Genomic DNA, 21,615 nt, shown 5'->3' with positions numbered 1-21,615 from the left:
AATAGCAAAGACAAAAATAAATGAAAGCAATCCAAGAAAAACATGGAAAACAACATAAAAAAGAAATGATAGACTCAGATTCGTAGGCCATCACACAAAGCAAACTGTAAGAGAGACAGGAGGATATTACACTGATTTAAAAAAGAGATGAGTTTCCTTCGATTTTTGCATATTTGTCACACTTACATGCTTCATCAAAATTAATTTTATATTAGAGAAAGATAACCCAGGTAAATACATTATGCAGTTTCTAAATGAGGATTTCATTCATTAAGGGTTGAAAGCTATCCAAACCTGCCTGCCTGTGTGAAAAAGTAAAATCTTGTTATATCATGAATTAACTGGGATTTATTTTATTTTTTTTGTGGGGGGGGGGGGGGGGGGGGGGGGGCAAGCTGAGTGACCTGGTCAAACAAGAAATCCCCTAGACACCAACATGTCTGAGAAATGAGCTCATGAAACTGAAAAACAGATAAGAAACAAAGCCATGGATCTGCCGGTCTGGAAAAGGTTACAAAGCCATTTTAAAGGCTTTGGGACTCCAGTGAACCACAGCGAGAGCCGTTATCAACAAATGGAGGAAACTTGGAACAATGGTGACCCTTCCCCGGAGTGACCGTCCTACCAAAATGACTCCAAGAGCGTGTCAACAACTCATCCAGGAGCCCACAAAAGAACCCAGAACAATGGAAGAACTGCGGGCCTCGCTTCAGTTAAGATCAGAGTTCATGATTCAACAATAAGAAAAAGACTGGACAAAAATGGCATCAACGAGAGAGCTCCAAGGAAAAAAACAACACAAATTTCCCAACAAACAACTTAATGATCTGCAAGATTTTGGGGAAAATATTGATGCAGCTGCATGCATGCAGTTGCATCAATGCAACTCTGAAATACAGCTTTCAAATTAAGACGCAGCTTTCTAGACCAGCCCCCAACAAAGTCCTGCTCTGCAGACTTCTTCACATACAGTCAAAATGTTCTTGCTCTGTGAATGATGTTTTTTTTTTCTACATCCTGTTAAGTTAAAAGACACTCTTTAGGCTCATTCGCCACCGTTTTCTTAAAATAATCACTTCCTCTATCAGTGTTTTGGGGACTGTAGCCTATGGTAGCAGGAAAAGCGAGTACACAATGGACAGGACTCCAGTCTACTGTAATATGGTAATGATAATATTCACTGCTTGTAACATTACATCACTTGTCTTAGATAAATCCAGGAGATTTTAATGGAATTGTTAGTCATGCTATAGATAAGGCGTGATATTTTCTTCCAGCCTGTGTGTTTTTAAATGCCTTAATGAAGCATTACCTACTAGGCTGAACTGTAGAGTAAGGAAGAATTATAATGATTATTTTTCACAGCTGTTTGGCCCCTTAAGACCTTCTGATGTTCTTACAACAGCGGGAACACAAGCAATTAATATTGCTCAAACGGTTTAGTTTGTATCCACTGGATATTCCTAAAATGATAAACAAGTTCACACTGTGTTTATAAATGTTACTGACAAGTCACTTGAAATTTTACTTTTTTAATATATTGCTGAGGCATTTACATTTGAGTTTTCCTCTTTATATTTTTAGTGGGAAAATACTGTAAATGTAATATTATAATAAAGTTGCTAAAATGGATTTATTGGACCAGCTACACCAAATGCAAATCTATCAGCCATAAACATATGACGTGCTTCATACTGTTTTCGTGCGGGCAATGATCCTAACTTTGGATTGGATAATAGTTTAAAGCACGTTTACACGCTTTTGCCACGCAGGATGCTTACTCTCTGGGTTTCAGAGCTTTGAAACAGAATAAAAGAAGAGTTGAGAAGAAAAGGTGGAAGGAGAGTAGTCTGAATTGGGTTCTGGAGCTGTACTCCACCTCATACATCGCACTCATTCGCCAGCCGCGAGTGATTCCAAGCCAGCGAGCACCACATCCACCGGAGGAGCTGATAAACTGCTCCACCTGGCTTCTCCTGTGAGACGTGCTCGCGTCGGCACCACTATTTCTGTTCACTCGCTCACCCGAATCAGGTGATGCCCTGCAAGAGCAGCTATTGGCTCTTGTCTCAGACCTTCCCCGAGGTAACTGGAGGAGTGACGAGCACTCTGCACGTGACCTCTACAATGAGCTTCCTCCCACCGGAAGACGTAAGCAACACTGGATGTTATTTATATAGGGACGAATCTGACGGTAGCCTTTGTTACGGTGCGAGGACTCCTCCCTAAATAAAAGCCGTGTATGACATAAAGTGTTGCTTTATTGTAAGAATAAATTATATTCGCTAATTTTGCATCCGAAATGACCTGTCCATTGAAACGATGGGAAAAATGGTGCTGAGGCATGCTGGGAAACAAGGCATGCTGGGAAAGAGACCACCGCAGACGAATCAAATGGCTTCTTCAGAGACAGCATAATGATATTAGACCTGGCCTCATTAAAATACCTTTATAAACAACGTACTGCTATTTATAAAGACACTGTCAGTGCGCTAATATAAATGATAATTCCACTGAAAACGGGAAAAATAACAAGGGATAAAAATGCAAATTATTTCTTCTTAAATTATCATAATACAAATTAGTAAATTAAGTCAGCTCTGAATTTATGCATGTGTGCGTAACACACGGCGTTTGTGTGGAGTTTATTGTCTTAGATGTGGTGTTTTGAATAATTTACAGCAATTATAATGGCATTTTCTGAAAAGCTAAAAGGGATGTTAGTGTCCCTCCAGCCCCCCGGGGACATTACTGCGTTTACTGAATTATTTAAAAGTGATACACTAGACGTGGGTACAGCGTCTAGTGTAAAAAAAAAAACACCCCCTCTGGCCCCTTGATATTTACCTATTACTGCGCCTTTAACATTTCCCATGATGCCCCGCGGCTTTGATCCGTTCAAATTGAGCTCCTTACAAACAAGAGGAGACGCTCTTTCTGGGACAGAACAGCTGAGACATATTCACTCTCATTTTGTAAAATAGTTGTTAACACTGATACAGCTGTTCATATTTTTTGAGACACCGCGATGTTGAACATGTGCCGCCTGCCCCTCTATTTATCCGCCGCTTCCTGCTGATGACATCCGGGCATTCAGAAGGCTTGCACTCTGGGCTACATACAGGGAACCTGGTTTCTCCTCTCTTCGCCCAGGGGAAAGTCCCCGGACACCTGGCAGAAAGTGCCCTGGCTGGAAACCAGGATCGATCTGCGCTCCACCACTAGTGAGCTGAGATGTTCTGCTGAACTGAGCTCGGTGATCGCAGGTCGAATTTGTCAGCGTTGATAGTTATGCAAGAGAGCTGCTAGTAACGCCTTAACAGAACGGGGCTCATTCTCCGAATGCTTCTTTTATAGTTCACTTCATCCAAGCATGTCTGTGAATATATGGGCCCACTTTTACTTCACGTACTTTTGCGGTTTGGAGCAACAGGTGCAGTCAATATAATAATAGGTCCTTATAAACATGAATGAAAAATGGTAAGGCTGCAGTTTCCTTACGGTAAGGTTCCTAATTACTGTTCATTTAGATATTCCCTCCTGTTTAGCATTTCTACCATTTAAAATATAAGAAAAGCTTATAAAACAATATAGTTTTTATAGATTAAAACAGTCTGAAGTGATTTATTTTAACAACAAATATGCCAGGTCTAGGGTGTAAGGATTTCTCTGATTTATTTATTTTGTAGTGTTGGCCATATTTATTTATTTGATCAAACAAATTGTTAAGATGTTCCTGTAAGTTCCTCAGTAAGTTTCCCTGAGCTTTTAAAAAACAGACAAATCCTGTTTAAGCACCGTGAGTTTGACCAGGTTCATCTTCAGAAAGAAGAAAAATATATCTCAGGTTTTGAATTGTGTTTAGGGCTCCACCTTGCGGTGAAATATTGGACATGCAACTCATTAGCGCCGAGCACAGGGCTCATACAATAAATCCAGGCATATATTAGGCAAATCAATCTGAGAGTCGGATTTATTTCCATATAATCAGACATAGTTGTAAAACGTTTTATTGTATGGGGTACTTTCTGCATATAGGTATTGGGGGGCTTTAGGTTGCAGGATTTGATATTTACAACCTACTTTAGAAAAAGAAAGGCTTGTGAGAAATACTCCCATATTTAAGCAGAAATGCTGGTGAATTAAGCAAGGCCTTCTCTGAAAAAGGCACTGATGCCCTAAAATCTGTATATGTTATTTGGTTCGTTACTCATGCAATGTGAACTAATGCTCCCATTCAAGCACAGATGCAGACTTCTGTGCAGATGCTGATATCAGCCAGGTGCTCCCTCTTTTGATAGTTTGTGATTTTCCCAAAAAATATTTTTCACACTTTCCTCGTCAGCCCCCCTGAATATTTTTTTTACCAGACTCATGTCCATCTTAAACGAGCTTGGTCTCCGATATCTCAGATATCAGATGTATTTTATCAAAGTAGAGTTTTAAGTTTGTGTATGTGGATTATGACAAGCAATTCAGTATTAGATTTTCAGCTTTGCCCCCTGCATAGATATATTTCTCTGGATTCTTCAAAAAATTTTTGGTGATATTCAATTGCATATAGAGAGTATTCATCCCCTCAGATGTTTTTACTCTTTTATTGCTTTTATAATTGGATTCATGGTCAATTTTAAAGCTTTAAAATAAAAAAAACAATAAAAAAAAACAATTCTCTGATATTAAAATATATATTTTTTTACATCTACAAAGTAATGTGGATTAATTCAAACTATTAAACAACTACATAAATATTCACTCTCTTTAAAGCCATTTATTCTCGAGGGTTCATTCACTGAAGATACAAGCACACTGCAAACATCTCTGTCTCTTGGAGTCTATCCACAGGCATGCAGGAGGCTCCAAGGTTAACTAGAAGAAGGTTGTTAGCTCTGATTTAACTAACATAGAGCTTTTTGTCTGAGGCCAGACCTCAGGCCGGAGAACTTGTCACTGAACATTAAATGGGTTGTTCACAGCAGATCTCTGTTCAGTCTGATGGAGTTTGAGCAGTGTTGCGAAGAAGAATGGAGTCTAAGTGAAACCACTCCACATAAGGTCAAAACAAGGATGGCAGCCAAAGGTGAATATTTAGGCAATAACTGACTATAAAGAGCTTTTTTGTGAATTATTGCCAAAAAAATGAATGCAAGGGGGATGCTTAGCAGCGCTACATGCACCCACGAGAAGCAATTTTATGTTAACAAACATTATTTTAAATATGCCTTACAATGACTTTGAACATAAGTGTATTTTTTGATATAACGATTCAAAATAACACCTTCCCAATTAAATATGGAGTTTAAATATTATGCAAATCATCGCACTTAAATTTTATTTACATGTACTTTAGAATCCCAATTTCTTCTTCTTTCTGATAAAACATGCATACCCTACAAGCACCAATAACTTCAGGCCAAATCCTTTCCCCAATTGATTGTAAAAGTCACTCCTGATGAGTAATTATGATATTGTAATTTTTGTTGAGTATGGTCCAGTTTAAACACCTTGTAACCCATAAAAGAATACAGGAACATAAACGAGCTTCGTCATTGTTATTATACACTGTCTGCACTCAAAATGGCCAATGGATCTCCATTTTCTTTGTGATCTCACCTTTCAGGCAGAATAAAGACAGTTTGTTTTTTTCCATTTGGTCCCCAGTAGGGAGGGAAACCAGCTCTACAGCATTTATTCTAATCGCCTCTGACATGAAAGCACCCAGTGACACACATAGGCATACTGTATACTGCAGGATTAGGCAGTACACAAAAAGATTACAGCGTCACATGGTATTCCTTCCAAATGGTGCCTTCTCACAACCTACTTCCCCCTCTTAGGTATCCCATCATTCCCTGGAATGGGCGTAGGCTCACGCAGCAGCAGCAGCAGCAGCATCACAAAGGTTCAGCTCCTCCCTGCTGTGTGCTTGATATAGGATGGGAGGGAGAGAGGGAGCGAGAGAGACAGAGAGGATCAGGCACAGATGAATTGTAGTCTGAGTGACGGAAGCAGTGTGGGCACATGTGAGTGAGAGAGGACGAATCAGGAAGTAGAGAGACCTGCGCGCGCGCGCGCGTGTGTGTGTGTGTCCGGGAGAGAGAGACCGACAGAGTGTAAATCAACAGAAAGAGGAAGAGGACATAAAGAAAGGAAGAAAAAGGGCTGCAGGAGGAAGCAGACAAGACAAGGGGTCTCAGACTGAGAGGGAAGATGGCTGAGCCGGAGCTGAAATCGAGAGGCAGCCGAGAGAGCGTCGCTAAGGAGAAGATGGGGGGTAGGTACAGTGCATGCTCACGCACCTCTAACTGCCACATGGTGCAGCGCTGCATTATTCCACCATGCGCTCTGATGCAACATTGATGATGCAAGAGTAGAATTGTAGAGTTGATGCTGAGGAGATGCTTTCATGGTAGCAGGTGACAGGTGTGGACAAATGGCACATATTAGGAACGTGGGTATGAAAACACAACTATCAGATGCAGTGTGTGTTTACACGGATAGAAAGAGTTCAATAAGGACAGCAGGTTCACAAGGAAAATCTCATAGGTGCTGATTTCCAAAAATATCTATTTTTAAAAAATTATATGAATTCTTCCTTTAGTAACACAAGAGTTTGTTTGTTTTTATTAATCATAGTTTTTCAAAGTAACCAGTGCCTAAAACAACTCAGCGAGAAAGCTTGTAAATTCTTTTCATTTGTCTGAAAATGAGCCAGACTCTGTAATTTGACTGTCTCCCCTTCTGCTGTCCTCTCACCACCAGCGACTGGAGCAGAGCCTGAGCAAGATGGTCTCATTGTGGAGCAGCCAGCATCTCCATCTGACCCCGTGGGTTCTCCACCTGCTGCCACAGGTTCCACCAACAGCCTGCCAGGCAAGGGGGAGAAGATTGAACTCAAACGCAGCATCACCCTCTTCAACGGTGTCGGAATGATCATCGGCACCATCATCGGCTCGGGCATTTTCGTCACTCCCACAGGTGTTGTCAAAGAGACCGGCTCTGCTGGGCTCTCTCTGATCGTTTGGTCCGCCTGTGGAGTGATATCCACCATGGGTGCTCTGTGCTACGCAGAGCTGGGTACAACTATTGTCAAGTCAGGAGGAGACTACACTTACATCCTGGAGGTATATGGCGAACTGGCTGCCTTTCTGAAGCTGTGGGTGGAGATGCTCATCATCCGGCCGTCGTCGCAGTATGTGGTGTCACTGGTGTTTGCGACCTACCTTCTGAAACCTCTCTACCCCAACTGCGTCGTGCCCGACAGCGCAGCCAAGCTCATTGCCTGCCTATGTCTTAGTGAGTACATGATGTTGGTGGGCTTTCTTAGGTCAAATACACATTTTAGACACTTCATTGCAGCTGGTCATTCACCAGATTCTTGATTGTAGTGTGTTTTGTGTCTCCCCGCTGCTTGTAGCCTCCCTGACATTTGTAAACTGTATCAGTGTGAAAGCAGCAACCAAGGTCCAGGACTTGTTCACCGCTTCCAAATTGATAGCCTTGATCATCATCATCCTCTTTGGCTTCATTCAGATTTCCACAGGTGAGTGGCAAAATACCACAGAACAAACCAAGTCAGCTGCATGACTGCAGGCTGTTGAGAACAAATCTTATGCCTTCATCACAAGACTTATTAATTTTTAACAGAGAAGTAAAATAAGCTTCAGGTCAAAGCTGGAAAAACAGGTTTTGTGAGTGTAATAAAATCTAAATCCTCAACAATATTTAACCTACTTTAATAGTCAGTAAAAAATGCTCAAAAAGTGTCCTCACTTTGAACCTGTCATTTCAGATCTGCTCGTAAACATGCAGCTTCCCTTCATTGTGTTGGAAACACAGCTCCTTTGTTTTCAATATTTTAGTTGGAGTAATTATGGAACTAACAGCATGCCTGTAAAGTAAATGCCATTGCATTATGTGGCTTTTTGCAAACTATATAGTAGCATCAATTATTATGATTCTCGTCTTTACACGACATCTATGTGAGGTTTACTTCTTTTATCTCCAATGGTAAACAAGTTGTTAACGAGCGCTAATGAGCCTAACGAAGCAGACTGCTTTGCTTTCAGCTTGTTAGCACACTTACTGAGTCGGAACACAGAGCTTGTCTGTCTAGAGCCACGTGATTGAGCCTGAGCAGACATGAACATGGGCATCAGAACGTGCCAGGATGGTTTTGATCGTGCAAATGAAACTGCAATGAAATGAAAATGTACAGAAAATAAGGTGACTATACAGACAGTAATTTACTGCCTGAAATATTGGCATTGTAGTAACATTTTTCTATATGATAGCCCTAAGCGTGTGGGTTCACGTGTGCCGTCTAAGACTGTAAAAGCAACGCACGTTAATCCGTCCGAGCTGTGCCATTCACAATACAAGAGCGCGGGAAGACAGCGTGGCCACACTTGCTCCACGCTGCATCTGCTGCTCCCCTCCTTACACAAGGCCACGCCTACCACCTTTGTGCGCCATACTCTGTTACCATGGAAACTAGGCAGTGAAGCTTGCCGGCTGTTGTCACACTTTTTCAGCAGACCAGCAAGAGAACAGAGTTGGAAAATAATAAGGAGGGTCATTACCATCTGAAAGCGACAGGTAGAGGGAGAGAGACACCAAAATGCCTGGCTCTCTCTCTCTGTCTCACACACACTCGCGCACACACACTCGCGCACACACACACACACACACACACACACACACACACACACACACACACACTGGATTCATTGACTGCAGTGTATTGTGTAAATGAATTGAAGTTTACTTATGAGAACATTTTTCTTCTCATATTTAAATGTCAACTGATCGTGATTCTGTACCCCAGAGGAGATGCTCCTTTGTTTATTGTGCATAAATAGTGAATTGTCCTGACACAATATTGCGTTTTGCTTCTGTTATTACCATGGTACATTGACAAGCATGTCAAAGGGCAGGCATCAACAGGCCGGCCTGGTACAAGAGACAAAATGTGTCGGCAGCACAAAAAGAATCTATTCAATGTCTAAGCACATAACTCCTCCAGGCGCTACACCTGGCAGTGGGAGAACTGCTTCCCTTTCAGATGTTTTCTTCTTCTTTCTGTATGTGACCAGGTGATGTGCCATATCTGACCCCAGAAAAGGCGTTTGAAGGGAGCAAACTGGGAGTTGGGAATATTGTCCTGGCTCTGTACAGCGGTCTCTTTGCTTTTGGAGGCTGGTGAGGGTCATAAAATTGAATTATTTTTAGCTTCTGTTTGTTTTTGCTTGAAAGATTTATGACCTCTTTGCTATTCACCCCCCCAGGAATTACCTGAATTATGTAACGGAGGAGATGATCAACCCAGAGAGGTGACTTAAATGTAATGACGGTTGTTTTGGTGATGATGGCACAGACTGTCTTGCAAATATCTGCCAAGAGCATGGTTGCTCTCATCCAGGACTGAGCTTGTCTATCATCAGTCCACAGAGATAAAGTATCCAAGCGATACTGACATAATCTGAACTATGAACTAAATATGAACTAAAATATTACATTTTACAAAAAAATGTGATAATAATGATTTATAAAATCCAGTAAAATTATGCAGTCGTGTTCCTCACTGCATACCCTGCATGAATTCAGTCCCATCTCATAACACAGTCTGATATTACCAGAACATAGTGTTACACGCTGTTGTTTTTTTCCTCAAATGACCTTCGACCTTTCACCCCATAGGAACTTGCCCCTGTCCATCATCATATCCATGCCTATAGTCACGGTGGTATATGTTCTAACCAACCTGGCCTACTTCACCACCATCTCTCCTCAAGTCATGATTGAGTCAGAGGCTGTTGCTGTGGTGAGTGTACTGCTTTTCTTTAATATGATGTGTTTCATCCTCAACTGGGACATGCATATTGGTTGTTTGTGGTCACAAATTCTCCTCATCTGCTTTTTCTTTCTGTTCTGCAGAGTTTTGGGGAGTACCATCTTGGTGTGATGTCCTGGCTCATTCCTGTCTTTGTGGGACTGTCCTGCTTTGGTGCAGTCAATGGATCACTCTTTACTTCAGCGCGGTGTGTGTTTGCATGTGTACAATGAAACATAAGACAGCATTTTATACATTTAGTATTAATAGTTTAACCTCTTAAGCCCCAACGCACCCTGATAGGGGGGCAAAAGGCAGGAGATCAGGTGGGCATGGGGCTTAAGAAATTAAAGTCTCCGTATTTTTGGAATAAATAATGATTTAAGAAATTTCTCTTCTAGTTTGTTCTATGCTGGAGCTCGAGAGGGTCAACTCCCTGCTGCTCTGGGGTTGGTCCACACAGACCTGTTCACACCAGTGCCATCCCTCATATTCACAGTAAGAAACCTGATACTTTCAGTGACATTTTACCAGCTGGCTACCAATAAGATTAGGTTAGTGTGTTAAATCATGTATGATCATTGCTAAAAACCTCAAAAGTGTCCCCATTTTTGAGGTATTATACGGAAGTGTATATAAATCTGTTTTGATGATACAAAACATTTGTGAAGCATTTGTAGAGTTATTTTTGTTCGAGAAAACTATTTCAGTGAAGAGTTACAGTTAAGTCCATAATTTGTTGGATTTTTGTGCATTTTTTATGATCTTGCCTCTGTGCACCACCACAGTAGCTTTTAAATCAGACAGTCAAGATGTGATTGAAGTGCAGACTTGCAGCTTTGATTCAGTGAATTGGACTTTACAACAGTTTTTATACACAGTGCCTCATTTTCAGAGGCTCAAAAGTAATTGGCTGACAAGCAGTTTGAATGTTACTTCATGACAAACTAAGCAGATCTAGTATCTGTGGTTGATTCCAAGTGGTGCATTTTTATTTTCGAGCTCTTATTTAGCTCTTTATTGTCATTTTAAATATCAAAACAACTTCAAACCATCTGACCAAGTCAAGAATAGTCTCAAAGAGGTAGATGCATTATTGTTAGGGTCTACAATCAAGACGGCTTCAAGAAAGTATATACAGAGGGTTTAGAGAAAGGTGCAAACCACTGGTTACACTCAAGAACAGGGAGGTCAGATTAGATTATTACCAGAAAACATCTAAAAGAGACTGCACAGTTCTGAGAAAAAAATTTGGGGGGGGGCAAATGAAACCAAGATAAGCTTCTACCAGAGTGAAGGGAAGAGAAAAGTATGGAGAAAAAGAGAAACAGCTCATGATGTGAAGAATACCACATCATCTGTCAAACATGGAGGTGGAGGCACTGTTATGGTATTGGCATGTATTGCTGCTAGGAGAACTAAGTCACTGGTGTTTATTAATGATGTGAGTGCTGATAGAAACAGCAGGGTGAATTGTGAAGTGTCCAGGGCTACACTTTCTGTTTAGATTCAGCCAAAGCTGCAAAACTGATCAGACAGCGCTTCATGGTGCAAGTGGATAATGACCCAAAAACTGTAAAACCAAGTCAGGAGTTTCTCAAGGCAAAGAAACGGGATATACTTCAAAGGCCAAGTCAGTCACCTAATGTCGACCCAACAAAGCGTGTTTTTTCATTATTAAATAAAAACCTGAATGCAGCAATGAAGCACTGGTAGATAATCTCAGTGGAGAAAGCACAACGTCTGGTGATGTCCACGTGTTCTAAACTTCAGGTGACTAACACACTGACTAAAATCAACCCTTACATTAAAAGTGATATTAACTTGTTCAGTTCATTTTGAGCCTTTGAAATTGGAACTATGTCTAAAAATGGCTCCAGTTCTTAAAGAGTTAATGCAGTCTTCTCAAATTAAGGTCTGCATCAATCACATGTTGATTGTTTGGTTTAAAATTCGCTGTGGTGGTGAACAGTAGCAAAAAAGCACACAAACTACCCATGGGAATATGTCTGTGAAGGTTCTCAGTCATCCAGATCATCGTAGTCTAAGGAGCTTGGAAAGAAAAGCGTCTGGACTTCTTTGAGTTGCTTGAAGACGTTTCACCTCTCATCCAAGAAGCTTCTTCAGTTCTAAGGGTCAATGGTGGGGCGTCCCAGATATAAACCCAGTGGGAGTTTCCCCCCAAAGAGGGGACAAAGGACCCCCTGATGATCCTCTACCTAATCACATGAGCCAAGGTGTGAAAGTGTGTGAAAACTCAAAGAAGTCCAGACGCTTGTCTTTCCAAGCTCCTTAGACTACCCATGGGAAGTTAACTGAAAATGGCAGCTTTATTATTGGAAAAACCTCCATTAAATAAACTTTCAAAAAACAAACCAAAACCCTGAACATGAGAACTAAGAACTGAAAAACACTGGGAAACTGGAACTTAAATTAGACCAAAAGAAAACAGACCAGGAACTGAGAACTAGAGATCTAAACAGAGCCATGAGAGAAACACACAGCAGTGAGGGTCTACGCTGCGACAAAGGGCAAAGGAAAACACAGGGCTACGGAGTAACACGGGAATGGAGAGCACAGCTGGGACTAATCAAACATGACGAGATAAAGGGGAAGCAAAGCTTTAAACACTGAACACAGGACATAAGACCTATAAAAATAAAACAGGAAACCAGAGACATTCACAAAGATGTAGACTTGACACCAATGTTCCCTATAAACTGCGCGCGTGCGCACTGCTGGCACGGTCTCTGCGCACAGAAAATATGCGTTGCGCACAAAAAAAAACTAACCTGAATTGAAATTAAAATTAAAACTTTAACAATTCAGTTTTGCAGTGTTAGTCAGTAAGTGACTGGCTGCTCCCGTATGGGATTAGAACGATGCCACCTTATCCAATAGTCCAGCCAATGATGCGATTCACATTCGTATATACGCAGCTAATCAACATCATTGACAGGCTAACAGCGTTCTTATGTGCCGACACCGGTGTTTTAGCTAGCAAAGCGGCGTGGCTGATGTGAAGTGAAGCCACGTTAATAACGTGTACAACCATTGGAGATGTGAGCAGGACAGACGGAACAATTAACGGGAAACTGTGGACCTTATACCAGTTTTTAAATTGTGTTGATCGGCCATGTAAAACCGGAGTTATGATAAAAATATGCAATGTTTGGTTTTCTTCCTGAATACTGTCGTTGTTTATATTTACTGCCCGAAGAAACGGTAAAAACGGCGTTTTATAAGGAAAACGCTCGAAAGCACTCTCCCTGTGAGAAAAGCCGAAACCAAAAAACCCCACCCTTTCCTATTGGTCGAAAAATGTACCAAGTGATATGGCAACAGATGTTTAGGAAGGGGGTAGTTTTAGGAGTGTTTTGAGATGTGAGAGATTTGCGACGTTTAGCGCAAATCTTGTGTAGTTAGTGTGTAGTGTAGTCAATAGTTTTGTTGTGTGTGTCAGAACAATGAGGTGACTGCTGAATGTAACATTCATGTAACATCTCCAGTTGTCAGGCCTGCAGGTATCAGGCTGTTGTTCTCCTTTATCTCATAGTGGACAGAAATTATTTTTGGAGTGGCACAAATAATTTGTGTGGCATCAAATTTGATGCAGAACAGCTGATTGTTCTGTAAATAGTTTGAGATGTTTGTTTAAAAAACGCCTTGGCTGCATTTTTAGGTAAGCAGCTGCAAAAAACTTTGTCGTTTGCATAACTCAGTTACTTTTTTGAAGAAGTAACTATATAATTAATTGCCCAACATTGATCATTCTATACTGTATTTTGCAGACAGAGAGTTACAGGACTCTCCCAGACCACAGACTCATACTCATAATACAAAAAAAAATAAAAAAAATAAAAATAGAAAGTTGTGTTTTCAAAATTGGAGTCCAAGTTATTTTTACTTCCAATAGTGTTAACATACTACACAAGATTTTTTTTAAAATTTTCATTGTAGGTGGGCTAAAGCAGTTAATTAAAAGTAGTCTAACATAAATGTAAATGCTGTAATTTGATTATTTTAATAAACCATGTAACTTGGATGGATTTGATGCTGGCGTGACCACAGTGCACACGTCTAATGTTGCTCACAGTGGTCCAAGGGACCGCTCAGGGAGTTTGTGTGTTCGCTCAGACACATGAAAAATTAGAGGGAACATTGCTTGACACTGAAACATAGAGACATAACTGACTGAGGAGACAGAAAGAACATGGAGATGAGTGACTAGACGAGGAACACGGGGAAGGCAAAGTAACAGAAACCTAAATCCTAGGACCTAAGAATATAACACAAGCAGAACACAATAAAGAGAACCAAAACAATGAATAACAGTAATCAAAGAATAAAAATTAACCAACAAACACAAAACCCTGGGTCACAGACCCAGTACTGTGACACCTACCTGCCTTAAATAACTGCTCTATTCAAGAAAATCACTAAGGAGGATTCAGAAGCCTTGTGTGTGTTTATAATCTATTATCCATCTACTATCTATAATCTAATGTTTCCAGCAAACTAATGCAATCTTTACTCCTTTTTTCATTGTATTAGTGTTTCCTATCGATGATGTATGCCATCTCCCAGGACATCTTCTCTGTCATCAATCTCTTCAGCTTCTTCACCTGGATGTGTGTTGGGATGGCCATCGCTGGCATGATCTGGCTGCGCTTTACCAAACCCGACCTCAGAAGGCCCATTAAGGTGAACGTCTTAGGGGTTAAAGTAGCTGCTCAGTGCGTGTTGCAGAGAAGATCCATTTTGATGGATATGAGTCTCACTGAAAGGTGACCCTAGCCCTACCTTCCTTGTCTGGCAAAACATCAACATGTCTTCTAGTTTCATAAAGCATCTGCTATTTTATTTTTTTTTAGTGAAAGCACCATTGTATCGCTACTCTTGTTATTAGGTGGAACTGGAAACATACTGTTTTTCCAAGACAGGAGGGAGGGGTATTTGGAGGAATACATGATCCTTTGTTTCTATTTCATCATGGGAAAATTACCTTGGCTGACCAGTCTTTCATCTTCTCTTTGGCCCACACTGCTTTCAGCTCAGTTATTTTATAAAATCATCTATAAACATATTAAAAGAGAGAGAGAGAGAGAGAGAGAGAGCTATTTATATGTAAACCATTCATAAAAAATGTCAGTTTCAACCCAGAAAAAAGAAAAACAAACCGTCAGCTCAAGCAGTTTAACTGATAACTGAATGCAATAACAGTATGGAGCTCTTAACATAACAGTTTAGCCAATAATAATTTCTTCATTGTGATCAAATTGTTGGGGACGCTTAAGGAAAAAGGGTAAGCCAGTATGAGAAAAATACTTAAGTAAGAGTACAAATGTATTTAGTATCAACTATAGCACATATCATTGTTTCAAAATCAGATCTTTAGATGAAGTCAGGCATCATTCAACTTTGCATACACAGTCTTATAGTTTGAATTTGTATTGATTTGATTGATTTTTTTTTTTGCATTATTGTCTGATCTGTAAAGTAATCGGTACTGAAAATGTCTTAATATAAAAACTTTAGTAATTATTTGTCTCCTCTTGTTGTTTAATGGAAACAAAGTGGCAGAAAACAGATATCAGTGAAGAAGTTACAGGATCTAAAATCTAAACTTGGGAAGTATTGTCATCAAAATCATTATACATTAGTCTAATCGTTAGCTATAGTTGCATTATTCCAAAGTCCAAATATGATATTTTCTTCTTTTTCAGTGTGTGAGACATCTTCACTCAACAATTATAAACTGTATCTTATCTGCTCACGTCTAATGTAAATCGAAACACATCTTCATCTGTTATGTATTTTGTATTTTCTCTCTGCAGATTTCTCTCTTCATCCCCGTTACTTTTGTGTTGAGCTGCGTCTTCATGATCGTCGTGTCCTTTTGGGCAGCTCCCTTCGAGTGTCTGCTAGGCAGCGGCATTATTCTCACAGGCGTCCCAGCGTACCTACTGGGCTACAAGTGGAAAAAACCCCATGTGGTCAAGAAGATGCTGGGTGAGTTGGAGATTTTTTTTTGTTTTTTTTAGAGTGAGGCAAAGGTGTTTTGTTGTGAAATTCCTGTGAGATTATCTGCTCAAGTTCTGCTGTGGGCACCGGTACATTTCCTTTGTTTACATAGTTGGTCCGGAGGACTCAGGCAAAAGACCGATATTTGACCTGTAGTAGCCTAGCAAAGAGAAAACAGACGTGGCTAACGTGACAAGTTGTTTCTTCTCAGAAATCTTCACCATGTTCTGTCAGAAGATCTTCATGTCTGTTCCTGAAGAGAAGGAGCAACATGGGGCGGCTGAATAATGCTGGACAAACCGAGCAAGATGAAAGACTGGGTCAATATTTTTGTCTGGACATTCCTGTAATGTTTACATTCATCCACATGTGATCGGACTTTTTTTGTTTTAACTTTATCTGACCAGGCAGGTAACTGTGAACATATTCAATATTCGCAAGAGTGGCCTGACAAATGGAGGATTTGTTTTATGAATATTTTATGAATACTGCAACTTTTCTGCAAAGAAGACCACCGGGCATTTTACACTCCTTATTATGAATTGATTTTAATATTTCAGCATATCTCCTTAAATGGTCAAACATGCTCTGATGTTCCATGTTAGCTAATGGAAAGCCATCTGTAAGTGTATGACTGCTGCAGGCATATAATTACTTGTGTACTGCAAGTACACAATCAGGAGCTGCAGTGGCCCGTGACGTACAGGTATATTTTTCTCCTGAAGTGTACAAATGAATAGCTTAGGCGGGAAAATATATGTCTAATACCACTAACAACCAAACTAGACATAGTATATTATAGTTTAGGGTTTATATTTATAGTTTATATTGTGTTAAAATAAAGGATTTTGCTATAGTTGCTATAATAACATCACTTAGAGTTTATAACTAAGGTCAGATTTGGAAGAGGAAGAGGTTGTCTAACAAAGCACTTACTTCATTTTCTCATATGGTACTAATGTTTGTGTTAAATAGTAATTCATTCTCACATTTTACTTGATATTGTTTTTTATTTATTGGTAAGATGAACTTGTAGCGCTGTCGTAAAGCACAAGCTAAAGGGAGATGAGAGTGTCTGTGATGTCTGCTTGAGCTGCACTGTGAATCATGTCTGTTTCTTGTATCATTTCATTCTGATACCTCATCGGCGCCACGTGTGACGATACTCGATGAAAACGATACCAGCATCTCCGCTTGTGCGCCATTGTTGTGAGACAGCGTAGATATGCTCAGATATCGTAGTAGTGTTCGTAGTTAGCCTTAGTGTTTGTACTGAACGTATTTGATGTCTGTGCCAGCCGTGCCAGTGCTGATATTCTATTTCTTTTTGTCACTGTATGACCAAAATGAATGTTGCAACTTTAGAGATGCTGGCTTTGCTTGTAATTTTTGTAGGAAATGTACCTGGAGAGAGGTTTGAGGTTTTCCCAGCGTATTTCCTGGTCCAGTGAAGGCTTGGGAAGGGAGGAGCTTCAGAGGAATGTTAAGGGGGATTGGAATCATGTGGAGTGGGAAAAAGGTTTCTTACTTTTGCACACAAAGGAGAGACAGTCTCCTTACAAATATACCACAGATGTACGTATTGTCAGCCTACTCACTGTGCTGGCAGTCCAGGTTTCACAGGCCCCTTTCCAGTGAAGGGAAAGGTCTGAAAAAACATACTAATTCATACTGGTTGCTATTCCTTTAACATTAATGCAGCAGAAGCTTTCAGACAAGAACAAAAGAAAGTCTGTGAGAAAAATGACCTTTGACATTCTCACTGGTAACAAACTTTCCGTGGTGAGACACAAACAGCTCTTCTTTTTCTTTTTGTAAAGGAACCCTCTTTAATCTTATTTGTATAAGTTAATGGAAATGTGAAGTTTAAATACAAACATGTAAGTACATTTGCAATTAGCATGCAACAATATTTCTCCCACTTAAAGTATTTAATACGGATTCTTTATTAATGCAGATTGCATACAGATTTAAAAAGAGAATAGCTGAATGCAAATGCTTGCAAAGTTGGCACTGTGATCATCTTTAAAGGTGAGCTCTCTGAAAGCACACCAATGAACAACACAGTCCTCGAAGACACGCCCCTTACTTAATGAATCTACTTAAATTAAAGCCCTGAACACACACGTGTGTCTAAAAACACACTGATTCCAGTTATGATGATAAGCGGTCTGATATATTTTATTTTATGCACAACGTGCTGCATCGGTGTGTGTGCGTTTGTGTGTGTAAAGTATTACTATATGTGAAAATCAATAACGCAAATGTAATTGAGAATAAAGGAAGCTCATATTTTTGATTCTATAATCGAGAGTACCTATTGTAACTGTTGTCTGTGAGTGACCATAGTAGGTACTGTACGTGTAAAAAAAACTATTTTGTTCAAAGTTTGATTGTTTGCGCTTTTGTAAAGCAGACGGCCAACAAAAGGAGTCAGAGGATTAAAATCTGATTGCTTTCTCCTGTAGAAATGCAGCAGCTGGTCGACAAAAGGCCGGCCGAAGCCCCTCTTCAGGCACCGGCTTCAGATAAAACAAAGATTCTCTGAACCTGACATCCTAACGTCCAAATGAGGATGTTTCTCAAAATAGCGTTATCATCTCAGCCATCAAATGTTTGGTAGTGCTCTGTGTCACATGCACATTGCTTCTTGTTTGTCCTGTCTTGTTTGTTGGCTCTCAGACAATGACGCTGCCGACCCGCTGTGCTGTCAGGGGACTTCATATCCGTCTGAAGAGGAAATGAGACGGCCCGATGGCTGCTGATGGAGCTCTTATCAGAGCTGCTGGACACAATATTAGTGATGGGGGATTGGACAGGCAAGGAGCCGATGAATGCGCAAGTCACGTCTACAAATACAGAGTATTTTGATATATTAAGTGAAGATGGAAGTGGGGAAAGGGTTCAAAGCATTTTCAGAAGATGTGGTGAAGTCGAGGTGTTAGTGTATTCTTTATCTTGAAGACAGTGTGGGTAAAATCAGTTTAAAAAAAAAAAAAATGTATATAATATTATACAATTAGTTTAGACTACAGAAAGCCGACTATTGCAAATGTTTTTGTTATAACATATGATCATCGTTTTACAGCTTCTAAAAACAAAAAAACTTTCATCTGCTTTTGGCATCAACATTAGGGCTGTGTAGCCAATACTAGATTTCACCAGCAGGTGGCGATAGAGGCCCATCAATAGAAAGATGATGGCGAATCACTGAAAGGAAACTGCCGAACTACGGTAATCACCCACGCAATAAAACAACAAAACATATTAAATTTAGAACGTCTGCCTTTGAAACTGTGCAAACCTTATTATTAATATTACTAATCTCTACGTTTCCGTTCACAAATTATTAAATTAGTCTAACAAATGCTAGTTTACCTGTGTTTTAGCAGAGTATTTTTCCTAAGACGAACATGCTGCAGATGAAGATGAGCCATGGGTGAGGGTTGCTCAAGGGCACAACTGAAGAGGGAATGATAGTGAAGCCTTTGATATCCTTTATCACTGTTAAAACATATCAGCGTCCCACTTTTAGGAATCTGATTTACTATAATTAAAGTATCTTTCTATTTTGAGGGTTTAGGGCAAGGATGTCAAACTCATTTTATATTTTGGTACAACCCATTTTGATCATAAGTGGGACAGACCAGTGAAACTCTCCTGGCTGTTAGCGTAAAGAAGCTTAACTACACATTTAATCCCAGAGACATTTTAATATAAGAACACGAAACTCAGTTTGAGCAGTACATCTCAGTTTGTCTGCATGTGAAATAACTGTTGCTCTGGACCTAAACTGCAAGAAATAAATGTTCTGTTAGCTTATTGCACAAACTGTCATAGAGTTATAAAACAGAACATTTGTAATAATTGACAGAATGACGTTTTTTAAACATGATTTTTGACAGTAAACCTACCGTAAAAACCAAACATTTCTATAGCATCTGGCGAAAAAAAACAGGCACTCTGTTATTTCATTGTATATCTATTACTTGTTTACTCTGACTTGTCACGGGGGAGCGCTTTATCAGTAGAAAAAGCCATAAAACTTATGAAACTATAAGCTTGTAAACATTTTTTATATTTTTGTTCTTTACATTTTCGAAAGCCGTGTAATGCATCAGATTGGAGTCTCTCACAGGCCCATTCTGGCCCCGGGCGCTTTGATAGACACCCGCTTTAGGGGAACTAACAAACTGTGAGGTTATAGTTTTGTGAATCGGCTCTAGGGGGCACTGCGCCATCACCACGATGGAAAGAGAGAGCAAGAGGGCAAAAGAGAGAGGGAGAGGGGGAGTAGAAAGGGTAGAGAAAGCGCTGATGCGAAAGGCTGATAGATTCCATTTCTATTTTACCTTTAATCCAACTGTGAAATTCATAACTAAAAGGCAGATTTTGTTCTTCTTCTTCTCAGGTAGTTCTCTGAAAGGCCGTGTACTGCTGCATCAACTCTGAGTTTCATCATGGCACCTTTTAGCAAAAAAAAAACATGGCCAGGGGGCAGGAAAAAAATGTTGCTTGGTGTTTTATATTGATCTAGTCTGGATTTTATGGGGTGGGGAAGAAAAAATAGAAACAGCGAAAAGGTTAAAAGCACGTTAAATGAAGTTACACTATCAAGCCTTAACTTTTCACCTAATGAGCCATGTGACAGCAGCTACATCAACTCCTGCTACATCAAAGGTAATTCTCCTAATTAACCCCAGACACATGCAGGGGGAATGCAAAGTTGCGTTTACAGGTTGCTGTAGCGATCAGGCAGAGCTCATCAAAAACACTAATGAATCTGTTAAGACTTAATGACAGCCATGCAGTCAAAAACAAGCAGAGACGCACACCTTTTTTTGTTTTGTTTTTCACTTTAAACATTTTATTACAGACAAAAGAAAACAAAAAGAAGTAATTGTGACACAAAAAAGAAAAGAAAAAAGAATCTAATGCTGGTACATTAGCACCAACAGCAGTTTTTGAAAAAATATTATTCTAATAATCATGTAGTTTGATCATTAATAGTAATAATAATAATAATAATAATAATAATAATAATAATGATAATAATAATAATGCACCCTGATTAAAATAAGCCAAAATTTTACTTCATTTCATTTATAAATAGATGTGGAACCTGCAACCAAATTAAATAGAATGACCATATGATATTTAACAAAAACATAATGGGTTCTCTCATCACTGGCTTTAAAACTTTAAAAGAAGTATGTTTGGCAGGTTTATACACAAAATTAAAATATCTGTCCTGACGAGCAATCCTCTGAAACAAAATCCTGCTACAGTGAAAAAAAAGAAAATCTTAAAGAATTATTTTTCTTTACAGAAAAAAAAGATAAAGATGAGTTCAACACAATTCTAAAACACCTAATAAAACTAGTCAAAAACTTTAAAACCCACTGTTATGTTTTTTTTTCTTTTTTAACCTTTAGTAACATTTCACATTTAGCAACTTTTTTTTTTTTTTTTGTTATTCACCTGTACAAGTGGTGCTGGGACTAAGGGGTGGCTGGGCGGGGTCACAGGTGTAGGGGAGGAGGGTGTGGTCTTTACTGACCTAGTAAGTAGGAGGAGCTAAAAGGAGAGGTTTCAATCTTTGACCTCTACAGTTCTGCAGCGTCCTGAGGCCATGTGAAGAGAGTGCGACACTCTCTGCCGGAGCTCTGCCAGCTGTGGAGGAAATTGAGCATTTTGCAGTCTTTGCATTTCCCTCTTTATTTTGGAGAGATTTGAGACTGGTGAACACAGTTTCAACA

The 21,615-nt window shown here is 39.8% G+C and overlaps 1 protein-coding gene across 1 annotated transcript; it reads left to right on the top strand.

The window, feature by feature from the left end:
• Positions 1–5,841: 5,841 nt before the first annotated feature.
• Positions 5,842–17,222, top strand: LOC101480204 (large neutral amino acids transporter small subunit 1). The gene is made up of 11 exons (XM_004554144.3): positions 5,842–6,274; positions 6,763–7,296; positions 7,418–7,543; positions 9,096–9,201; positions 9,288–9,332; positions 9,700–9,823; positions 9,937–10,040; positions 10,234–10,330; positions 14,387–14,536; positions 15,670–15,844; positions 16,068–17,222. Exons 1-11 carry the CDS (start codon positions 6,211–6,213, stop codon positions 16,142–16,144), a joined length of 1,602 nt encoding a protein of 533 aa, XP_004554201.1. The 5' UTR covers positions 5,842–6,210; the 3' UTR covers positions 16,145–17,222.
• Positions 17,223–21,615: the final 4,393 nt, after the last annotated feature.

This window comes from Maylandia zebra, linkage group LG20 (genome assembly GCF_041146795.1).
Source record: "Maylandia zebra isolate NMK-2024a linkage group LG20, Mzebra_GT3a, whole genome shotgun sequence".
Lineage (NCBI taxonomy): Eukaryota > Metazoa > Chordata > Actinopteri > Cichliformes > Cichlidae > Maylandia > Maylandia zebra.
The sequence above is the reverse complement of the archived record's forward strand: the minus strand, read 5'-3'. Positions and strand labels throughout refer to the sequence as shown.